The following is a 20880-nucleotide window of genomic DNA, read 5'->3' on the forward strand; positions in this document are numbered from 1 at the left end:
TGGTGGCCCGCGCCTGAATCCTCTCGTTGCCCCGTCCCTGTTTTTTTTTCTTCTGCACTTTTTGACCTCTCGCTACCATTATCTGAGGCGGTCTACACTGTGATCTGTAGCTCACTGTGCAGATCTTCTAGCACTTACTCCAGTTACGACATCATTCACTCTCCTGCAAATGAAAAATCCCGCGAAGGCGGCACCACTGCACAGCTGCTACAGTTGCACGAGACCTGACCACCGTCGCCAAACACCACTTTAAAACCAGCCACACCACGTCCCCTGCCTGAATTTATTTGATGAATCTGTTCATGATCTGTCTCAATTGAATTAGAAACCATACAGAACGCGAAACAGAAAAAAGTCTACATGAAGACCACAGATCTGCAGCCCTTCTTTCGTGTTCACCGCCCTAACAGCCATGGCGGAGTGCGATATACCCACGGCACCAACACCACCGGCCCCAGTACCGCGTCGTTCGTCCTCGCGGACCTCCTCCTCTTCCCGACACAGCCAGAAGGCTAGAACCGTCCGAGCCCGCTCTCAGAAGCGTCATTCCGCCGCCTCCTCCAACGCGACCACTACGGACCTCACCTCCTTCCCATCCCTTTCTCCGCCAGACCGCTCCGTGGACGGGTTCCTCGGCCAGCCGGCCCTCAATCGCGCCCTCACAAACGCACTGCTGGAGGACCGGGATGTTCATAGCATCAACGACTTCTTACACACGGCGGGGGAGAACAAAAACGCCACCACCACCACCACCACGCGGGATCGGCGAGCCGCCCTGGCCAAATTGACGAGCTCCTCGACCACCGCCAGCGCGTCCGGACGCGCCGCCCTCTTCGGGGACTCGGTGCCCATCCGGGACTTCCCCGGCGCCCTCCACCTGGCGGACGATGCGCATATCGAACGGCTGATCGCCACCACGGGCGCGGTCAAGCTGGTGCGGCAGTTCGCGCGAGACCTAGCGCAGCGGGATGCGGAAATCTCGGCGCTCCGCCAGCGGGCGGACGCGCGGGAGCGTGAACTGAAGCGCATGCTCCGCGAGGTCTCCGTCTCGAACCAGGATATCGAGCGGCGGCTGTATTTGCTGGAGCGCATCCCCTTGAACCCCGAGGGGGCGAGGGGCAAGGAGAACAGAGGGGCGAGTGCGGAGCAGTCCGGGAGCTCGTCGTCGAGCGTGCATGGGCTGATGCAGCAGGCGATGGACGATGGGGTGGGGTTGTCGCACGGAGCGGAGGATCTCGGTGGGACGGAGAATAATGGGGTGAATCCGGCGCAGCAGGCGACGGTGCGCGCGCCGCAGCGGTCGCTTGAGAGTGACGCGCGCTCGGGCCACTCGAGTCTCGACTCCAACTCGAACCGCAAGAGACAGAGCTCGATCCGGAGCTGGGGTGATTTCATCTTCGGCGGGACGCTGGGGAGTCGGAAAACAAGTCGCGCCAGCAGTGTCATGAGCGGAGCCGAGGAGGAGACGCAGCGGCCTCGAAACGCGAGCAACCCGTCGGCGGGGCGTCGCAAAGCTCTCGATGATCAACTGTTTCAACCCCCCGACGACCAACAGCAAAGTGGCTTGGGGGCCGGCGAGGTTGTTGGACGGCGCCTCGCAGCCGCCAACGGCGATGACGCCAGTATTCATTCGCGCAAATCCTCGAAGTCGCTTTCCTCATGGACGGTCAAGCTGTTTGCCGGAAATACCCAATCGAGCAAGGACGATGCGAATGCGGAAAATTCCCGCGGAAGAGCTATGTCGGCCAATCGCGAAGCGAACAAGCCTGTGTCACCTGCCATTTCAGCGGTGGCGGCGCTGAAGCGGATCAACAGCAACGTCAACATCCAAGGTGCTACAAGACGATCCCCTGGATCGGGTGCCTTAGCCAAAGCCAGCCAGGCCGGTCGGAGACAAGGGTCGGCAAGCGTTTCACAGGTTGCAAGCTCCGAGGCTGCAAGTAAAAATGCCACCAATCTGGGCCCCGTGGAGATGGATGCGATTTTGCCGCTGGAGGATCGACCTCCGACGCTTGCGAACATTTACAACAATTATCAGTCGGGAGATTTACTGACGGACCGGTTCGGATTCATCTACGATCAAAGTCGGAAGAGGCGGCAGAGGGAAGCCAGCGATCCGAAACGGGGTGGGCCGGCAGGTAATCGGCTTAGCATCGCGGAGACTCTAGACAGCCTCCGCACTGATACCTCAGACGGCGATGATGGCTCCGACTATCGAAATCTATTGCAGGCTACCACTGGTAGCGAATCATCCCCAGCGTCTGTATCCCCCAGAAATGCCGAAGCTGGTGCTATTGCGGTTGGGCGATGGCAGGACTATCTGGTGGTTCCGACGGCGCCGACTGAACTGCTTTCGCACACCCCCTCCGCTGGTCCCATCATCTCTTTGACTACTGCGGGTGATACTCAGCCGCGCAGCACTGCAGTAGCTGTTGACAAACGTGGCTCCGTCTCAGTCACCCCCAACGCTCAGCCATCTGCATCTACCTCAGCGGTGATTGCCGATCGCCCAGAGTTCGCCGGGCTGTCCTCCGACGAGACTGCCGCGCTGGCTGCCAATGAGAATGAGCCGGTCAAGTTACTGCTAGAGCAGCTGACCGAGCTTCACGATTCTCTGCAGCGAGAAAGAACGGTGAGATGGAACGAGTTCCTGCGCAAAGTGCGTGCCGAACGCCGCAAGGATGGGGAAGCCGCTGCGGCCGCGGCCGCGGCCTCGGACCGCCCTTTGCAGTCTGTCGATACGCCCGAGGCGTCCCTAGCGGACGGCGAAATGGTGGGCATATCTGGTCTGGGCAACAAAGGCAAGGTCGGTCGTGCTAAATGGCGGGAGTTCCGGGCCCTCGTGCTGGGTGGGATTCCCGTCGCTCTCCGAGCCAAGATCTGGTCTGAATGCAGCGGTGCCTCTTCGATGCGGGTGCCCGGGTACTATGATGACCTCGTCCGGGGCGTTGGTGGGAGGGATCCCGACCCTTCGGTCGTGTCGCAGATCGAGATGGATATCAACCGCACCCTGACGGACAATGTCTTCTTCCGCAAAGGCCCGGGGGTGGAGAAGCTCAAGGAGGTCCTCCTCGCGTATTCTCGCCGCAACCCAGAGGTTGGATACTGTCAAGGAATGAACCTCCTTGCCGCCTCTCTGCTGCTTGTCACACCTACGGCCGAGGACACCTTCTGGCTTCTTGCGTCCATGATTGAGGTCATCCTGCCGGAGCATTATTACGACCATGGCCTGCTAGCGTCTCGCGCGGATCAAGTAGTTCTCCGGCGTTACATCTCGGAAGTCCTGCCCAAGCTATCTGCGCACCTCGAAAGCCTGAATGTCGAGCTGGAGGCTTTGACATTTCAGTGGTTTCTGTCCGTCTTCACCGACTGTCTCTCTGCAGAGGCACTCTACCGAGTGTGGGATGTTGTCCTATGCCTCAACGTGACCAGCTCATTCACCCCCACGAATGCATCATCATCCCGCGACAGCAATGACACCAACTCGACCGCCACGAACAATGTCTCATCGAGCAGCGGCAGTGGCGGCGGCAGCACGTTTTTGTTTCAAGTCGCTCTCGCGTTGCTGAAACTGAACGAACAGCAACTGCTCACGACCTGTTCCACGCCCGCCGAGCTCTACACGTACATCAACCACCAGATGACCAACCACGCCATCAGCATCGACGGCCTCATCCAAGCCAGCGACGCGCTGCGCAACGTCGTCCGTCGCGAGGAAGTGGTGGCCCGGCGAGCCGATGCCCTCCGTGAGATGCAGGAATTCTCTGCGGGTCGGCCATCTTCTGTTGCCGAAGACGGTGGTACTGGTCCTCAAGAAGCATAGCCATTCTTCCATCCGACACCTTACCTTCTGTAACACTCCATCTTAGTTCGAATTGCATCACGTGCTCCAAGCCAGCCACGAAAAAAACCAGAGCACTTTGCCATGCTGTTTTTGGTGCTCAGCACTACATTGTGCGTTTTCGTCTCAACCTGCCTACTCCTTTCCTGCACTGCCCGATACCACCATTAGATATACGTCTTTCGTTTACGAAACTCCGCCTCTACTTGCATCGCTCCATAGATTGGCCTTGTCCTTTTGCGTTTTACACATTGCGTTCGTCTCATGTGGAAAGACAACTTTGAGTTTATTGATTTCACGAAGTTGATATGACCGATGCTTTGCTTTGTACTCATTATAGACCCTCCAGCCTAACAACTTATACCACTCTTTCTTTATCACTTGCATGAAATTCAGCAGATGCATGGCCCGGTGACTTGACTTGATTTGACTTGAATTGAAGAATACGAATACCCCCATTCCCATTCCTTTCCCTAGCTTCGAGGACTTGCTTTAAGAACTTACTTTTTTTTTTGGATTTTTATGGAACATGTTTTCGCTCGTTGCACCGCTGCTAGCCTCTTTTTTGATGGACGGTGATGGTGATGGTGGGATGGATGTACTAAGCAGTTGCCCCGAGGGCGGCGGGGGGGGAGGGGAGTGGGCTTGGTGGGTGGGTAGGTTTGTACAGTAAGTACAGTAAAGTACACTCACTATACATCGAATTTATTTTTCTATCAGTTAGAATTCTTTCTACTATGTATAAAGTGTAGGTAAATATTAACGTAATCTTCTCCTTCTAACTACTAAATATATAGTTTTCAATCTAGTTAGAAAAATTTCTGCTTCTAATCTTGACTATAGCTCCTCAAGCTACATCTTGTCTACAAACTTAAGAATAGCATAATCCTAGTAGCTAGTTAAGAATAAGAGAACTGTTATCCAGACTGGCCAGCCCAAACTGCCATTCCTACCACGCCCGCCTTGTGACAATATCTTAGATTTAACATTGTAGGTATAGGTTTTCTAGTTTTTTCAGCTGCCTGTCCAGTTTAAGCAGGCTATGTCTACTGTTATATTATTAAATAATAAATGGATTGATAGTATGGGGCTTTTTTTTTTGTGTTCCAAATAACTCCAACTCTCAACAGATGGTTTCTTGCATACTATCTACTGTCTATGTATGAGAATTACACAAATCTGGACACAAAAACAAGCATCCTGAAACAGAGCAGCCTGTAGAATCTCTAAAATCCATCAACGTGTGTCCCAAGTCCCCCAGCACTCGCAACCTCTAGCACCTTCTTCCCAATCACCAGGTCCATCAAACCCATTCCGACACACTTGTAAACCACATTAGCTCCCTCCGGGATCTCAATTGCACCTGACGATCCCAATTCTCTCAGAAGATCACCCATCTCAGTCAACTGGCTTTCAGTAACCTTCGCCGTAATAAGCTCACCCGATTCCTCTAAACAAGCAGACTTGGAGTCAACGTAGATCTTACCTCTGCCTGAAAGCAGAGTCTCTGTATCAATCTCATGCATAGGTGGCTTGTACGATCCAATCAGCGATATGAAGCGCTTCTTAGGTGCAGATTGAAGGGCAGAATATGAAAAGTTGGGAGTGAACGAGGGCGTGCAGCTGAAGATTGCGTCGCAGAGTTGAAGCTCTGCGAGGAGTTGCTGTTCATAGCCCGGAGTGCTATCTTTGGCAAGAGTGTTCACGGACAAGCTGGGATATCTCTGATGCAAATCTTTGAATACAGATTGCTCCATTTCTTCAAGTCGTTGACGGCCGCGGTTGACGAATGTAACTCGTTTGACGAGATCCGGGTACAACAGCAGGGCAAGTCGGACATGCCACTCAGCCTGGCGTCCCGACCCGAAGACGAGAATATTCTCCTTGCGAATTGCAGAGCTGCGCACAAACAGCGCCATTGAGGCCAGCGCTGTTCGAAAGGCCGTTACCTCCGCGGCCGCTAGGAGTCCTTGTAGCCGGCCATCGGGTGAGAAGATATTGATAACACCCTGAACGCCGTGTTTAGCCACGGTTACAACCTTGACACCTGTAGTGACGGTATCCGAAACTGGCATGAAGATGCATGAGCTGTCTGCTTTTGTGGTGAAGACGGTGCGCAGTGGCTGATGGATCAATTTCATTGACGTAGGAAAGTCCGGTTTGGACTCGGCAGATATGGCTACCAAAGCATCGCTCAGAGCGCCAACGAATTCGAGGCATTGGGACTGGGTCAAGCTGCGGAATATCTGGGCCACATCGGGCTCGGAGAGAACATGCATTCTGTATTGGTGCTAATCTATTCCCTGCCCCCGGATAAGGTTGGTATCCAGTTTTGTGGTACTGAGATGTCAGGGAAGAAACTGAATAGAAGATTATGCAGGATTGATTCTACTGCCACATTCGAAATCTTCGGAACAGCAGCATGGGCGGATAGCCGAAGAAGGAAATACTAATGTGTTCGATAAGCGAACCGGCACGGGCAGCAAACCAGCACCTGTATATTGTATATAAAAAGCCTTTCTGAAGTACTTGTAATTTTGTTGACTTGGATCTTGATCTGGTCAAAGTTATATACATCAATTTGTATATAGTTATTATATATATCTATAAATTTCAGTATCACTTGTGCTTTTTACAAAAGTGATATAAAATATACTATAATGCAAGGTTTCTCAAGTAAACTTAAATATAAGCTGCCGCTCCATTTCTCCCCGCAGACTCGCATCGCTGCAAATATGAGTAAGAAATGGAGATATTTCACTAATCTCGTAATATAAGGTATGACTGGCGTAGCGATCAAACTTGGCCATCACAAAATTCAAATGAGCCTTCGATGCCCGATTTGGTTGAGGGTCGCCCCCCCTATCTTTGAGTCATCCCTGAGCCAAACAAGCAACTTATCCCGGCCAGTCCAACGGACGAACCATGGCATGACGTCTATAAGAAATTCATTTGCTGCGGTGGACAAAAGTATCGTGTAAAATGCTCTATGATCAGGAGTAAACCGATAAAAGTCGACAGACAGAATTATTGCATTTGTAGCCAATTGTAGCCAAGAAAAACGAGTCCGATAACCGGCGGGAGGCTGCTAGTTGAAATGCAGTTTCACAAACAGGTCCTAAGTTCATTTATGACATTTATATATATTAGTACTCTGCTTGTTGCGCTCGACACTTTCAAAGCTCTCCTTTTTATTTTGAAGGCCTTACCGGGTTCTCATTGACCCCTATTTCCCTATTCACTCCTTGACAAGATGTCGTACCGTGAACCCGTTTACACTTCAGAAGCCTGCGCGCCGCTCCCACAATTCTCCCAAGCTATCAAATATAATGGCCTTGTGTATTGCAGTGGGACTGTCGGAACTGATCCTGTGACAGACGAACTGGTTCCTGGAACGGTTACCAATCGTGCACGTATGGCGTTACGAAATTTGCAAGCGGTCCTTGAAGCTGCCGGCAGCAGCTTGGATCGTGTGGTCAAAGCCAACGTCTTTTTAACCGACATGAACGATTTTGAGCGACTCAATATCGCCTGGGACGAGTTTTTTCCGGTTGACCCCAAACCTGTAAGTCATTCCAACATGGCTTGATCCTAGGGAGAAAAATTAATTGACACTCGAACCTGCAGTGTCGGACTTGCGTGGCTGTACATCAGCTACCCCTCAATACCGACGTCGAGATTGAAATGATAGCAAGCTACGGTGAGAACTGAGATATTGATACTGCATTCCGGTCCTTGACTACACGCTGTCACTTTGTTTCGTGACAGTGTTGAATGTACTGTTATAGCCAGGGAAGTGGGCGAGTCAACTACAGATGCCTCCTATTGTGTATGTAATTAGCGGGTACCGAGACAAGACCGTCAAGAAATTGTTGTAATATGTCTGAGCAGGTTGATATTAGCAGCTAATAATAATCCCTGGTCGAAAAAGAACGACTGTCATGAGCATGTGGATATCCTCATGGATTTTCATACTGTCACAGCCTTGTAGGCGAACGTTCCTGGGATGAACTTCTTTCGGTGTACCATGTTGAGCAGTTTCAGGTCTATTGCTCAGTAGATGAGTTGGATAAAGGATAGCTTACCCAACCAGAAATCTTCCCTTAGCATTAATTGTATATCAAATTACTGGGTTTTAAAGCTTCATATAACAAGAACAATGCCTGGCAAAGTAAGACTACTAATAGGATTCAAGTAAGAGATTTGTGATCTAATTGACTATAGAGGACCTAAGCATTCTACTAATAGTTACTTTAGAGTTACATGTTAAAAACGATATAAGGACTCAAGGGCGGGCTGATATAGAACAATTCTTAAACTTTTAGTACTTGTTGGTTGTTGAATTATCTCGGATATTAACATCCAAAGCAGCCTGGTAACCACATTGCATTATGTGGCCGGATTACTCAGGAATGCTGACACATATTATACTAAATAGACAATGCTATACAGGTTAGAAATACGTAGTATAGATCATTCTTTATGTAAATCCATGATGTTGTAAATCCTGAAATAAATCCATACAATCCTATCTGATTTCAGTAAAAAGTGATCAGTACAAGATATTATAATCATAACTTAAGATTTGCAGCTTTATGTAATACGGAGGTGGTCCGCTCGCCCATAGATTGTGTTCCAAGTTCAAGTACCTGTGTTCCCAAGTCTAAAATGTGCAATTGGAACCGACCAACCACTAATTTTACTGGGCCCAAGTCTCGAGCCGTGATCGAAGTGCGAGCATCGAAGCTCCACCTAACCAACCTTTTGAGGTAAGGTCTAGACTGCTCCCTACGCCTTACGCACCTACGCCTTACCGACGACATGTCTACAGAGAGCAGTCCTATTATAATTGTGGGACCAACCAATACATGTATGGGCAATAACGGAACGAGGTGGCATATTTGATAGTGCGAAGAGACCTGCCTAGAAAGTCACTGATTTAATAGACCTACTGTGTGGAATTTCAACAACTCATTTGTTTATGTAAAAAAAAAACCCAAGACATTATAGGCTGAAAATACTTGGGCGACTCATGTTCGGTTATGGCCAAGTAAGTATATTGATCGAGATTCGGTATCACAAGAATCTCGAATGACCCTTCGACGCCTGTTTGGGTTGTAAGCTACCGATTTGTGAGTCATCCCTGAGCCAAACAAGCAACTTACCCCGGCCATTTCCCATAACGGAAGAACCATGAAGAAACTGGCAAAAAATGAATCTAATTCGTCGCTCAACAAATTGCGCTAAGATCGCAATAAGTACTCCGTAAGTTGCTCCCAATTCTCATCATTGATCTAATCTTTTGTGTCACTTGTGATACTTGCCATATTTGCAACACTTGCGCAGAGACACCACCATGAGATACATACGGATGCCGATTGAAGTCGAGTCGCCTGAAGAAGGGGGTGGCTGTCAAAACATTCGCGCAAACCTCGTCGAAAGCTCAATTGCCGACAAGAGCCTCAGTCAACTGAATCTTTCCATTCCCGACCTCAAACTCCAGTACACTGGTCACCGTGGCAGTGAGCGTCTTCGGCAGTTGGTTGTCAGTGAGGCGCCATCGTTGAATCCAGAGAATGTTCTCATCACAACAGGCACGGCTGGTGCTTTGTTCATTGTCGCAACTTCCCTCCTTGCAACTAAGGATCACATTTTGATCGTTCAACCCAACTACGCTATCAACTTGGCGACTCCACGAGCAATCGAATGCGAGATAGGTTACTTCGACTTGACATTCGACAACGGCTTCCGGATTAATCTCGCCGCTCTGGAAGCTGCCATCAAGCCTAATACCCGCCTCATCAGCCTGACGAACCCTCATAACCCCAGTGGTCAGATGATGACTCGCGATGAGCTGGAGAGCGTGGCAAAGCTCGCGTTGAACAAGGGTTGCTATCTACTTGTCGACGAAATCTACAAGGACATCACCTTCGGGGAGGCTCTACCAATCGCTGCTACATTTGGCGACCATGTCATCAGCGTGGGATCGGTATCCAAGTGCTTCGGCATTCCCGGAACAAGAATCGGCTGGTTAATCAATACCAGCGAGCGGCTGATGGAAACATTCTTGGCAGCGAAGGAGCAGATTAACATTTGTGGAAGTGTCATGGACGAGTGGATTGCTGAGAATGTTCTCTCCCAGCGTCAGAAGCTGTTAACCGCGACTTCTATTGACATCAAGGCGCGCTTGGATTTTGTGGCATCGTGGGTCGCAAAAGAAGAACGTCTCGATTGGATCCAGCCACAGGCCGGCATGGTTTGCCTTCTTCGCATGAATCAGATCCCTACTGGTGGGCCGACTGCCTTCTACCATAGACTGGCAGAGAAGTATGGAGTTTGGGTTGCGCCAGGGCGCTGGTTTGAAATGGATGACATTTACTTCCGTATCGGATACGGATGGCCCGATCTGAAGGACTTAGAATACGGCTTAGAGAAGATTTCAGCTGCTCTTCATGAATAGCCTCTCTTTCTAGCGAGTCCAGCGTTCACTAATCGAGAAAAATAATTGTTAAACACTTTTCATGCCTGACTAAGACCCCATGGAAGGCGGATTCTGCACTGATGAACATGTAGCCTAATGCTGTCGCCTGAAACCGTATCAGTATCAAAGGATCGGCTAGGTGCAGTGCAGAGATATCGGTATTGTAACTTCGGGAATGAACACTGCTATTGTGACGTTGGTAATGCTAAAGATATCTAAGAGGATGACCTATGGGCGAGTCGTTGACATCATGGCAGTGATGTGGTGGGTAAGGAGCATTCCGCTGTGGCAATTGTAAGGTCACCTGGAATTCCCATGACAGCCAATGAATATATTCATTCATAGTAGAATAAAAAAGTATATCAGTTAAAAGTCTTTTCGATTTCAAGCATGTAATTATAGAATGAATTATCTAAATTATAGTTAGAACTAGAACTAGAAATATAATTATCATGATAACAACTACAACTATGATGAAAAAGATTTTAGAAAGTATTTTATAGTAATACTAACATTAATACTAATGAACACAGATCAGCTCTTGTAAGTACGAGATAAGGCTAAGCTAGCTCACACGATGGCTCTAAATTACTGCTCGCTCTGTCAGGGGCCGATTTTCGATGATTCGCTTGAACGAAAGCACACTGAGATCCAGAGTCCGGAAGTGTCCGTAGACAATCAACTCCGCAACACCACGCCCACAAGCCGGTGCCTGCTGACTACCATGCCCAGAAAAGCCCACACAGAAAAGAAAGTTGCGGACTTGACTGTGTGGTCCCACAATGGCATTATGGTCGAACGTATTGAACTCGTAATGGCCCATCCACGCATCCGTCACACGGGCTGTGCTAAACTGAGGAACCCTGCGAGTAATAACCGGGAGCATCTTCTCCTCCCATACGTTCTCTGCGAAGCTGAAATCATCTGCATCAACCGCAGTGTCGGGGCCGATGGGAGGGCAGCCGACGAGGTAGTCTTTGGCGCCGTAGGAGCGGAGATGGACGCCCGATGGATCGATGGTTAGGGGAAGATCCTGGGTCAGGCTCTCATCGACCGAGAAGATGTAGGTATAACGCCGCCGAGCTTCGATTGGCAGACTGGGAATGCCCACCATCTCTGAGACCGCAGCAGCGCGGGTTCCTGCAGCATTGACCAAGGTGCCAACACTGATATGCTCTCCAGTTCGTAGTTTGATGCTTCGCACGCGCGTACCCGTGTCCTCTAAGTCGGCACCGACGACTTCATTCGCGATGTACTCCACGCCGTTATCCTGGGCGGTGCGACGCAGCCACTGCACCATACCCCAGGCATTGAATGCTCCCTCATCGACAAGATTCAGACTCGCACTGTCAAGGTCGTCGACGTACATAAAGGGGTACACTTGCTGGACTTCCGCTCTTGAAATGATCTGGGTGCCGGCTCCCAAACTAGTCTGCAGCTCCTGGTCTCTCTTCAGTACGTCCGTGAACTGGGACGAATCAGATAAGTAGAGGTATCCGAAGCTGCGAATGGAAGGGATAAAGGGTACGTCGCGGGGATCTGGAGGAAACTCTTTGCCGAAACGCTTGACGAACTCGGCAGCGTATTGCGCAATCTGAACATTGATGGCGGTTGCAAATTGCTGGCGCATGCAGTTGTTGCTGGCCTTGGTGGCAGAGTACTCTAGCGAAGGATCCCGTTCAACAACGAGCACTGATCCCTTGAAGTTTGGATTTGTGGCCAGATGCCAGGCGATGGAGGAGCCACTGGTGGCACCGCCGACAATCACAACGTCGTAGTGCTGGCGAAGAGGAAGGTTGTTGGTAGACATTGCGGCCAAATTTCGAGAAAAGAAAAGAGAAATAGAAACGATCAGCCTAATTGCGGAATATTAGATCGAGGATGGTTTTACTTGCAGTTGTTCGAGGATTTATATAGAAGCATCACCGTCATCGCTATCGTCATAAGATACCTAACGGGATATGTCCTGTATACTTCGTGGCCGCTTCGGGCAGCCTCTATAATCCTCGCGTCGTTCTAAGTTGCCGTATCTGTTCCTGGATCAGTTCCCAGAATGTCTTATCATCACACAGGTTTCATCGAGCAGTACGCATATTGCATCAGTCGAGGAGATCGACTTACACAACACTCGTAATAAATGCGAATATCCTTCATGAACAGGTTCAATTTGACGGCGGATACTTATCGCCCTAAAGGAATCATGATGGCCTTACCTAATAAAAATACCTCAAAAGGGTCTTTTTCATTGAGACGCGGTTCCCAATAAATGGTTCCACTTCTTTTGAGGCCAGCCCGATTCGTACGTGATTCCTATTATCGGGCCTGACCCACATTCCACTTTTCGCGAGAGGCTGCTATTCTGATCAAGCCACATGTGGATCTCGCACCCATCAGGCAGGATTTCCCGATGCGGCACGAGTGTTCGTGCAGATAAAGTATACTACTTAGTACCTTGTCATGCTACTACTCCTTCCAGTTGTCCTTCACTAGCACTTTACTTACCTACACCAAAATGTCTCGCATCTTCATGTAAATCCAAACCACCCCCAAACCAGTCGTTGGTGGCCTGTCACTGACCCCTTCAAGAACAGGAGCAACAGGCTACATTGGCGGCGACGTCCTGTACGCCCTCACTCAGGCCTGCAGTTCGTGCGAGGTCACGGCCCTCGTGCGCAGCGAGAAGAAGGCAGCCCTACTCGCTAGCAAGTTTCCAATGGTAACTCCGGTCATTGGAGACCTTGAGTCTGCGACGCAAATTGCGAGCGAGGTCTCGAAGGCGGATGTTGTGCTTCGTACGTATAGAACGGAGGATCTAGTCATCTGTTCTCCTTTTGAAGTTCATCGGATTACGTCATCTACTCAATCGCTAACTTAATGCCTGAAAGACCTTGCGAGCTCGAACCATCTCCCCAGTGCTACTGCCATTGCACGGGGCTTGACCGAAACTAAGCGTCAAAGTCCAGGTACTTATTTGTCCACTGTACATCCCGTCAAAAGTACTACATGAGCGTCCCCGCTAACATCTCCACTCGCAGTTTGGATTCAAATCTCGGGCGCAAGCCTTCTTTCCGGGCCGGAAATCGCCAGAGGTTCCTATGGCCAAGCGCGCGCTCAAGACCACAACGACCTGCAGGGAATCAGTGAGATCCGAAACATCATCTCTTCGTCACCCAAACGCGCCGTCGACCAGCTCCTCCTAAATCTTTCCTCCAAACAGCCGAATGTCCGAATAGCGATTGTTTACGGACCATTGATCTATGGCCTGGGTCGCGGTCCAATCAATCAGCGCAGCATTCAGCTACCAGATTTGGCGAAGGCAACCCTTCAGCTGGGCCATGGATTCCAGGTCGGGAGGGGTCTAAGCTGTTGGAGTAATATCCACATCTCGGATTTGTCGGACTTGATTGTGAGATTGGTTCAGAAGGCGGAGGATCCTCAAGGCGGTGATCCTTGGCTTTGGAATGAAAATGGCGTCTATTTCGCGGAGAATGGAAAGATGGTTCGTGTCCTAGTTCGCATCCTCTTACTCGCCTTTGCTGACATCATATTGCAGCCGTTTGGAGATATTTCGAGGAGAATAGCCGCGTTTGCATTCAATGAGGGCTTCATCAAGAGCACAGATGTTCAGGAAATCGATGCGGATGCTGCAGAAAAATTGACTGCACATGGAGCTGTGCTCTGGGGGTCGAACGCTCAGTATAAGGCATCCCGTGCACGAGAGCTGCTAGGCTGGAAGCCGACTGGCCCCAGCATTGTAGAAGAGATCCCTAGAGCTGTTTTGGAGGAATCTTCGCGGCTTAGGTCTCAATCTAAGATCTAGATATACATCCATTGTACTATATTTCAGATAATCCGTCCAGGATGAAATCAAATTATCACGTCGCGATAATCGGGCATCTTTCATGCTTCATAACATCAAACCAGCTCAACGTGTAGTCCTTGGTCTCGGACCGTGTCTTCCAAACGCACTGCGCAGTCCCTGCAGCTGCAGAGAACGAGCCCAAGGAGATCCGTTGGCCTGTCAAAACAAGCCAATCTAGCAGACTACTCTGCAAGTCGGGGTCTATTGCTTCACAGGCTGCAACGAAGCCAGGCCAGAGGGTTGCTGTGTCAGGAGTATAGGGAGGAGCAGCCTTGCTATTCTCAATGCGGGCTTCGTCGTAGCGTTGAAGGAAATTCAAGCAGTTGCGAACAGTATCCTGCAGGATCAAAGCGCTGATATTGGTAATGCGACGGTAGTAGAACAAGATAAGTGCTTGATGCATGGCTAGAACCATGAAATGGTTTGCTGTAAGGTTCCGGCTGGAGGTAGCATTTTGACCTGAATTGGACGCTGTTGAATTGTTTCTTTTTGAACTCGATCCGGGAGACTGCTCCCACGAGAGAATGTAATGCTCGAGTAGGCTCGCGCGCCGCTTCAACTCTGCTGTGGTGCGCACATCCACGGTCGAAGCGTCGCGGTGGAGGAGCTCTTGTTCGTTGGCCAGGCGAATAACCTGTGAGAGAAGATTTAAGAGGGTCTCCGGTATCCCGTAGATATCCGAGAAGAGCGTGTCATCCCACCGCCCCATTACCTCCAAATGAATGTCATCCTGGCCGATCTTGTTGCCTTTTGCTTGTGTTAGGTCGATCTCAGCATTTAAAATATCATCAGCCATGCGAAAACTTCGTAGAGAGTGTGATGATGGCTCAATTGAGAGCAAGCTGGAACTGGGACGGTCGGGACAAATGTCCAGTAAGGCACATCCGCATGTGCTTTCGGCCATGATGCGCAGGAATGTATAGACGTGGTGCAAGGATCGGACCTTGGGAGACTTGTATTGTCTGGGAAGGCCTCGCGTGCGAATGAGATATTCAGCATCAACTAAAAACGCTTGGGCCCGAGTATTTTCGCCGTCGAATATCTTGATCACATGTAAGCCACATGATGTTGGGAGAAGCTGCCTGGTGAACACTTACCGATAGCATAACCATGCTTAAAACAGCCATTAGTATCTCCTTATAACTAGCGCGCTTGGGTTCTATAGCCTGCTCCTGCAGGGCTAACTCAAGATGTTGCGTGGCGGTATCTTTAAACAGCTTTGCCGACGATTCCAGGTCACCGGTAGAACTACCGCGTGTATACTTATGGAGGCAGCTGGCAGCAAGAAGAGAATAAAACAGCGAGAGTCTGGTGTGGCTCGTAGTATAGTGAATGCTGAGATCTGCAAATGCGCTCATTGCACCTGGGAGATGGACTGTCTGCCATGGGCAGTATCGGCAGTTTCTCAGAGGAAATGAGAGCGAAATGACATTCTCTTTGAAATACCGCAGCAAATCGGCAGCTTGAGGAGGTATGGTTGTATGCCCTGAGCAGACCCCGAGGGATGGAAGAATTGGTGCCAGAGATGAAGAGGCCGACCGTTTGGCGAGCTCGTCAGAATGCGGATTTATTGAGGGTTGAAGGAGAGACTGAGCATCAGCGGTTGCAATAATAATGTCCATTAATTGATCTGGTATAGTAGAATCACGCGAGTCCCCGGGTATATTGTACAAACCATCAAACATAGCATTGTCCCATGTGATGGTGGGAGAAAAGATATTCCAGTCCAACCTGTTGCCCTCAGCCTGGTCGGACTGCGGCTCAGTTAGCTCATTATCGGCAGACCCATTATTGGACAATACCAGGACACCGAAAGGACCTCTAAACGAGTCGCCTCTCAAGGTAACGCTGCTTTCGAATTCAGTTTCCAGTTGAGCCAAAGTAGCACTGACAGACTGCTTTCCGAGACTTTCTGCCGTCATTTGTGTCATCTTCAGTTGATTAGTATCTGCAACGCTAGTTAGCAGACACAGATTTGAACAGTAGAAGCCCGAGAAGGATCATTCACTGGAGAATAGCGGCCGGCGATATATCCGGTCTCCATCATGACTCGCCCAAACCAGCTGACGCTTATAGCCGGGACATGCCAGGCCCTGCTGTTGGCAGTTCTCGCAGACGGGGCTTGCTTCATCACATTTCACATGGCGATTGCGACAGGTTCCACAACCTGTAAGTGTGCGATTCCGTGAGAGCATGCTGTGTAGTATTCCGACTAATGGTTATGCTAACCCCACCGTTTTGGTTCTCTTTCAGCATATGTGGATTCCGCACTCGGAATAAGGTGGAAGTTTGATAACCTTCGCATGAATTGTTACTAAAATTCCAGTGCCCTATCTAAGCGGCAAAGATGCCTAGATCAATGAGCAACATGAAATGAGAACAATTCAATTGAAATTGAATTAGTAACTGAAGCCATGGAGGTGTTGCAAGATGCTACGGGCGGAGGCAATAGTCGCCGCAGTGGGGAATCTGGCGGCGACCAGCGGCCGGAATAATACAAAGAGCCGAACCAGCGTAGCGCTAGTCTAGTCAGTAACTTATGTCAGGCTTCTGGCATTAGTTAGTGCCTGAGGAAGAATAAAAAACACCTTAACATATCCTAACAACAATTAAACTCAAGTATTGTTCTATACTATAGCTAATAAAAACTTGATCAGAAATGATGTAGACCTAGTATATAGTTGAGGATCTAGTTACCTATTGCTCTGGGATGACATTAGATGGATCTTCTCATCTATATCTGCCGTACGAACAAGAAGGAATAACTAGAGACAAGAAGGGTAAGGGAGGTCTGACAGAAAGATAAAGGACTACCTTCATGTGTAGTACGTGCAGCAGGTGTCGCAGGTCTGTCTTGTGACACCTATTCTGAAGCTTATAAGTTTATTTTATTTACAAAACTTGCTCTAACCTTTATATGTATACAATGCGGCAGGAGAACATAGGGCGCCCCCTTGACATAGACTGGACAGCGAGTGGAGAACTGGGGAGTTTTATACACTATAAGCATTTATGTTTTTTGAACTAGACAGGATCTGGTGGATGTATTTATACTTGTACAGGCCGGTATTGCTGCTCGGCCGCAGTAATTCAACGCAGCGGAGCACAGGGGTGTTAGTAGTATTTTTATTAACCATCTATTTGTTAATTATTTGTTAATGGGCAAGTTTTTGGTCTTTTAATTAAAAGAGGTATTGTTATATAGGGTGGATTCTTGCACTAGGGGTTCCAAGGTTGTTGGGATTGAAATAGACTTTTCCTGGCCGCTCCTTGAGAACTCCAGATTGAACTTTTGGTCAACCAACCCCAGAGACGCTGGGTAAAAGGGCCCATCTTATCGGAGCAGATAATATCAACACAGCCCAGAGTCTCAACTATTGCTAATCCTTTGGATAGGATGTTGTTTACCTTTATATATTTGGCTATAATTATTAGGGTAAAAGCAACACCACAACAATATATATAAAGTAGGCAATCTCTTTCTAGATAAGTATAGGTTTTTTGTCAGCGCTGCTAAGTAATCCGGCCACGTGATTCCAAAGGCCTTTTCATCTTGTTTACGTGCGGAACGTAGCTAGTTCAACAACAACCAACCATCAAGAATCATATCAAACACGTCCCAGAACCTCTCCTCTGAAGCCTCTCAGTTCGTTGACATTTCTTTTTATATTAGCAGTAATCAAGGCTAGACAGCTTATTACTAATCAGCTGCCAGTCAGAACTATAGTTACTGTTAATAGCAATGCTATTAGTAATACTGGTGCTGTTATGGGACCAAGGCCCTGTTATAGAGCTCGGCTTCAGGCACCAGTTGGCACCTGAGGCCTCGCACACTAAGTACTAAACTAGCACTAGCTTAGCACACACATAAAGGAATTTCGTACGAACAGACGAAATAGCTCTTCAGCTATTTCTTCTTGTTCTAAGGCACGTTTCGATTAGCACAATCTATCCGTCCCGTAACAGGTGCCTATAAAAATAATATTATATATTTTATAAAAATTCTGGTCTGTGGTATTTATTGCTCCCTTAACCTTATCAGACTCGCCTGTAGAATAAATTAGTTAAATTATATATCACCAAAGCTATAAATGATACGCATGTTGGTGGGAACTTTGTTGTTATTAAAGATATAAACTAGATCTCCCGCAACCAAGTTTGCGGCCGGTACTTAAACAAGATTCCTGTTCTATATAATTGTTACATCGGAGGGGAGAAGACCCAGGATAGATTTTATAATCTAAAAGGTAGACTAATCCTAGAACGCAGAGAAGGAGGCTTGTAAAGTAATAATAATAATAATTAGAATAGTTATAGTAAGATTAGTTATTGACAGGGGGTTGCTCAACAGCCGCCAGCAGAGAAAGAAAATAATTATACTAATCTATAGTACTGAGTAGAAGCCACCAAAAACGTACCAGAAGACCTTAAAGTAGTTCTTACTGTGGTGGGTGATGGCGATTCTTGCCGTCCTGCTGGAGACAGTCTCTGCTGCATTGGTGCTTAACCCTTTGTTGGCGTCGGCATCAAACTGTTGGCATACTTTCGAGATTGACACGAGATGGATCTGCAGCGATGCAAGGGAGGCCTCACAAAGCACGCACAGCCAGCGTAGGCCAGGACTGCACACACGTCTCACGTTTCAGGAGAAGAATGATGATTGGGTAGCAGTCAAGGCAATGTAGACAACTGCAGTATTTATTTCCTTCGGGGCAGCCATGACAAATTGCAGACCACGCCAAACTGGTGATAGTTTAGTGTGAGAAATTGCTTTTGCCATCGGCAAGAGCACAGTGATGATGAGGGCTAACCACGATGGCAAATGACTAAGGGAAGACAGCTTCTGCCGGTAGATATTGCTCGCACTGTTCTCTCTGCTTTCCTACCCAACACGGGGGATTTAATGAATCATGACCCATATATACTCACACCGTAACGTCTTAATGCCATAAGTGTAGCTGATATCGAGAGGATACGGTACATCCTTCCAATATGTATGGGCTTACAGGTTGGACTTTGAACGGAGAATTCAAGTCATCAATACCGTTATTCCTCCGGAAACAAGGCGTGACTGCTGGCCTATTTAGGAATACTTCATAAATGCATCAAGCCCGCAATGCTGACGCTTTGCGTACGTACACAGCAGAGCAAGAGAAACGCTAGACAGGGTATCTCAAGACTTACTACGAATTCAGTTTAGAAGAGAAGAGATAGTATTATGCCTTCTTGATCTCCGATCCGTCTCTGCGCAGTCCGGCTGCGGGGGCGTGTTTAGGAGGAATGGAAGGGTGGATGCTCTGGCGGGCGGCTGGTCGCGGTCACGGTCGCTCAAGGCAGGAGTTATTGTCGGTTGTGGTTGCGGTGGTGGTCGAATCCGATATATCACCCAAGGCGGGACGAATATACGGGGACGAGTTGTGTTGTTAGTGGGGGGGTGCGGTTGGCGAGTGTGTAGGATCGCTGGTGGGATTTCCGGTTCATGGTGTAGATCATCTTCAGGATGTAGATCATGTGTAGGAGGTGTTGTTGGACTTACAGGCGAAGACTCCTGGTCACGAGATGCTTCATCTCCAAGAGAAATCCCATGCATGCACTGCAGTTCAGAGCCGGGTCTCCCGTGTCCAGGGTAGATAACACCATCAATACCACCAGGTTTTCCCCCTAGCTGGAGCAACGTCAGCTACCAGCCACAGAGCCGAACCTCGAGCCCACCAGCTCGAAACAGCGGCCAACTCACCAGCAACAACAAACATACCGGGCCCGTATCCGAATGCATCAACGCAAATAAGGCGCGCAACCACGCCTCCTCCCCCTCCACCACCGCGCCAATCTTCCTTCTTAACCCCCGAACCGCCACGTTCATACTCTCCGCCTCCGGCCACAGCGGCTGAAGCACATCCCTGTCCCGACGGTAGTGGACCCTCTTGTCTCGGATTTCATCCAAGAGCGCACCGTACATGCCCTGCGGCAGCCGGCAGACCACTCTCCTCCCGTCCCCATCGTCCGTATAATAGTACCGCCAATTGGACTGGTGGCGGGTTTCCGGCTTCCCGGCGCGCCGCACGTTGATCTCCACAAAATGTTTGCTGATCACGTTCGCGGGCGGCTTGGTGAAGATCCCGAGCTGACCCGCGGCGGCGTTGGCGGGCAGGACCAGGCGGCGCTTGCGGCAGCACTTCTGGAGGTCGCCTTTGAGTTTCAACATGTACCGGAAGAGGTAGAGCATGAAGTTGGCTTTGTCGGCGGCGTAGGCCGAGCGGATGAACGGCCGAAGTTGTGGGAGGCGGTACGTGGGTTGATTCTCGAGGCGCATGCGGATGCGTAGGTGTCTGATCAGTTTTGTGAGGTGTTTTGCGTCGACGAGAGTCTGGTGGAGTACATCGACCACCACGAACCAGTCCAAGTAGTTGCCCCCGGAGAAGGCGTCGTGGAGTTCCCTCACATGAGTTCCCCATTTTGGGGATGGAATGCTGCAAATAAGTGTGGTTGGTTTGGGTAACTATCGAGATGTCACGTAGCACAATCAATTTGTTGTGTAATTACACTGAGGAGAACATGAGAAACGATTGAGCGTAGCTCCAAGTGTAGATGTTGGTGAAGACTACCTGAAATCATGGAATGGCATTTTGTGGATAGTGGATACGCACCCGCAGTGGAGATCGACAGGAGGCTAAAAAAAACCTAGTGCGACGGAAG

General features: G+C 49.3%; 8 protein-coding genes across 8 annotated transcripts; 4 read left to right on the forward strand and 4 right to left on the reverse strand.

Moving 5' to 3' along the window:
- Nucleotides 1-42: 42 nt before the first annotated feature.
- Nucleotides 43-4727, forward strand: BO82DRAFT_382502 (TBC domain-containing protein; the record flags this gene model as incomplete). Its single annotated transcript, XM_025637937.1, has 2 exons — nucleotides 43-3800; nucleotides 4651-4727. Exons 1-2 carry the CDS (start codon nucleotides 413-415, stop codon nucleotides 4725-4727), a joined length of 3465 nt encoding a protein of 1154 aa, XP_025493335.1. The 5' UTR covers nucleotides 43-412.
- Nucleotides 4728-4994: 267 nt separating this feature from the next.
- BO82DRAFT_412074 (NAD(P)-binding protein) lies at nucleotides 4995-6212 on the reverse strand. Its single transcript, XM_025639825.1, has one exon. The coding sequence runs from the start codon at nucleotides 6118-6120 to the stop codon at nucleotides 5068-5070; it is 1053 nt and encodes a 350-aa protein (XP_025493336.1). The 5' UTR covers nucleotides 6121-6212; the 3' UTR covers nucleotides 4995-5067.
- Nucleotides 6213-6856: 644 nt separating this feature from the next.
- Nucleotides 6857-7634, forward strand: BO82DRAFT_412080 (RidA family protein). The gene is made up of 2 exons (XM_025639826.1): nucleotides 6857-7406; nucleotides 7469-7634. The coding sequence occupies exons 1-2, from the start codon at nucleotides 7095-7097 to the stop codon at nucleotides 7550-7552; spliced, it is 396 nt and encodes a 131-aa protein (XP_025493337.1). The 5' UTR covers nucleotides 6857-7094; the 3' UTR covers nucleotides 7553-7634.
- Nucleotides 7635-9006: 1372 nt separating this feature from the next.
- On the forward strand, nucleotides 9007-10338 carry BO82DRAFT_353135 (pyridoxal phosphate-dependent aminotransferase). The gene has a single exon (XM_025634886.1). The coding sequence runs from the start codon at nucleotides 9198-9200 to the stop codon at nucleotides 10299-10301; it is 1104 nt and encodes a 367-aa protein (XP_025493338.1). The 5' UTR covers nucleotides 9007-9197; the 3' UTR covers nucleotides 10302-10338.
- Nucleotides 10339-10859: 521 nt separating this feature from the next.
- Nucleotides 10860-12472, reverse strand: BO82DRAFT_332546 (NAD(P)/FAD-dependent oxidoreductase). Its single transcript, XM_025633181.1, has 2 exons — nucleotides 12444-12472; nucleotides 10860-12352 (listed from the first exon to the last, which is right to left on the reverse strand). The coding sequence occupies exon 2, from the start codon at nucleotides 12130-12132 to the stop codon at nucleotides 10906-10908; it is 1227 nt and encodes a 408-aa protein (XP_025493339.1). The 5' UTR covers nucleotides 12133-12352; nucleotides 12444-12472; the 3' UTR covers nucleotides 10860-10905.
- Nucleotides 12473-12834: 362 nt separating this feature from the next.
- BO82DRAFT_382505 (NAD(P)-binding protein) lies at nucleotides 12835-14142 on the forward strand (the record flags this gene model as incomplete). The annotated part of the gene is made up of 5 exons (XM_025637938.1): nucleotides 12835-12851; nucleotides 12909-13114; nucleotides 13208-13285; nucleotides 13358-13821; nucleotides 13876-14142. 5 exons carry the CDS (start codon nucleotides 12835-12837, stop codon nucleotides 14140-14142), a joined length of 1032 nt encoding a protein of 343 aa, XP_025493340.1.
- Nucleotides 14143-14169: 27 nt separating this feature from the next.
- BO82DRAFT_46558 (fungal specific transcription factor domain-containing protein) lies at nucleotides 14170-16316 on the reverse strand. The gene is made up of 2 exons (XM_025641224.1): nucleotides 15282-16316; nucleotides 14170-15226 (listed from the first exon to the last, which is right to left on the reverse strand). The coding sequence occupies exons 1-2, from the start codon at nucleotides 16113-16115 to the stop codon at nucleotides 14198-14200; spliced, it is 1863 nt and encodes a 620-aa protein (XP_025493341.1). The 5' UTR covers nucleotides 16116-16316; the 3' UTR covers nucleotides 14170-14197.
- Nucleotides 16317-19716: 3400 nt separating this feature from the next.
- On the reverse strand, nucleotides 19717-20808 carry BO82DRAFT_431176 (uncharacterized protein; the record flags this gene model as incomplete). Its single annotated transcript, XM_025640679.1, has 2 exons — nucleotides 19940-20808; nucleotides 19717-19845 (listed from the first exon to the last, which is right to left on the reverse strand). The coding sequence occupies exons 1-2, from the start codon at nucleotides 20495-20497 to the stop codon at nucleotides 19717-19719; spliced, it is 687 nt and encodes a 228-aa protein (XP_025493342.1). The 5' UTR covers nucleotides 20498-20808.
- Between the last annotated feature and the right edge of the window lie 72 nt (nucleotides 20809-20880).

Source organism: Aspergillus uvarum (genome assembly GCF_003184745.1).
Source record: "Aspergillus uvarum CBS 121591 unplaced genomic scaffold BO82scaffold_18, whole genome shotgun sequence".
NCBI classification, from domain to species: domain Eukaryota; kingdom Fungi; phylum Ascomycota; class Eurotiomycetes; order Eurotiales; family Aspergillaceae; genus Aspergillus; species Aspergillus uvarum.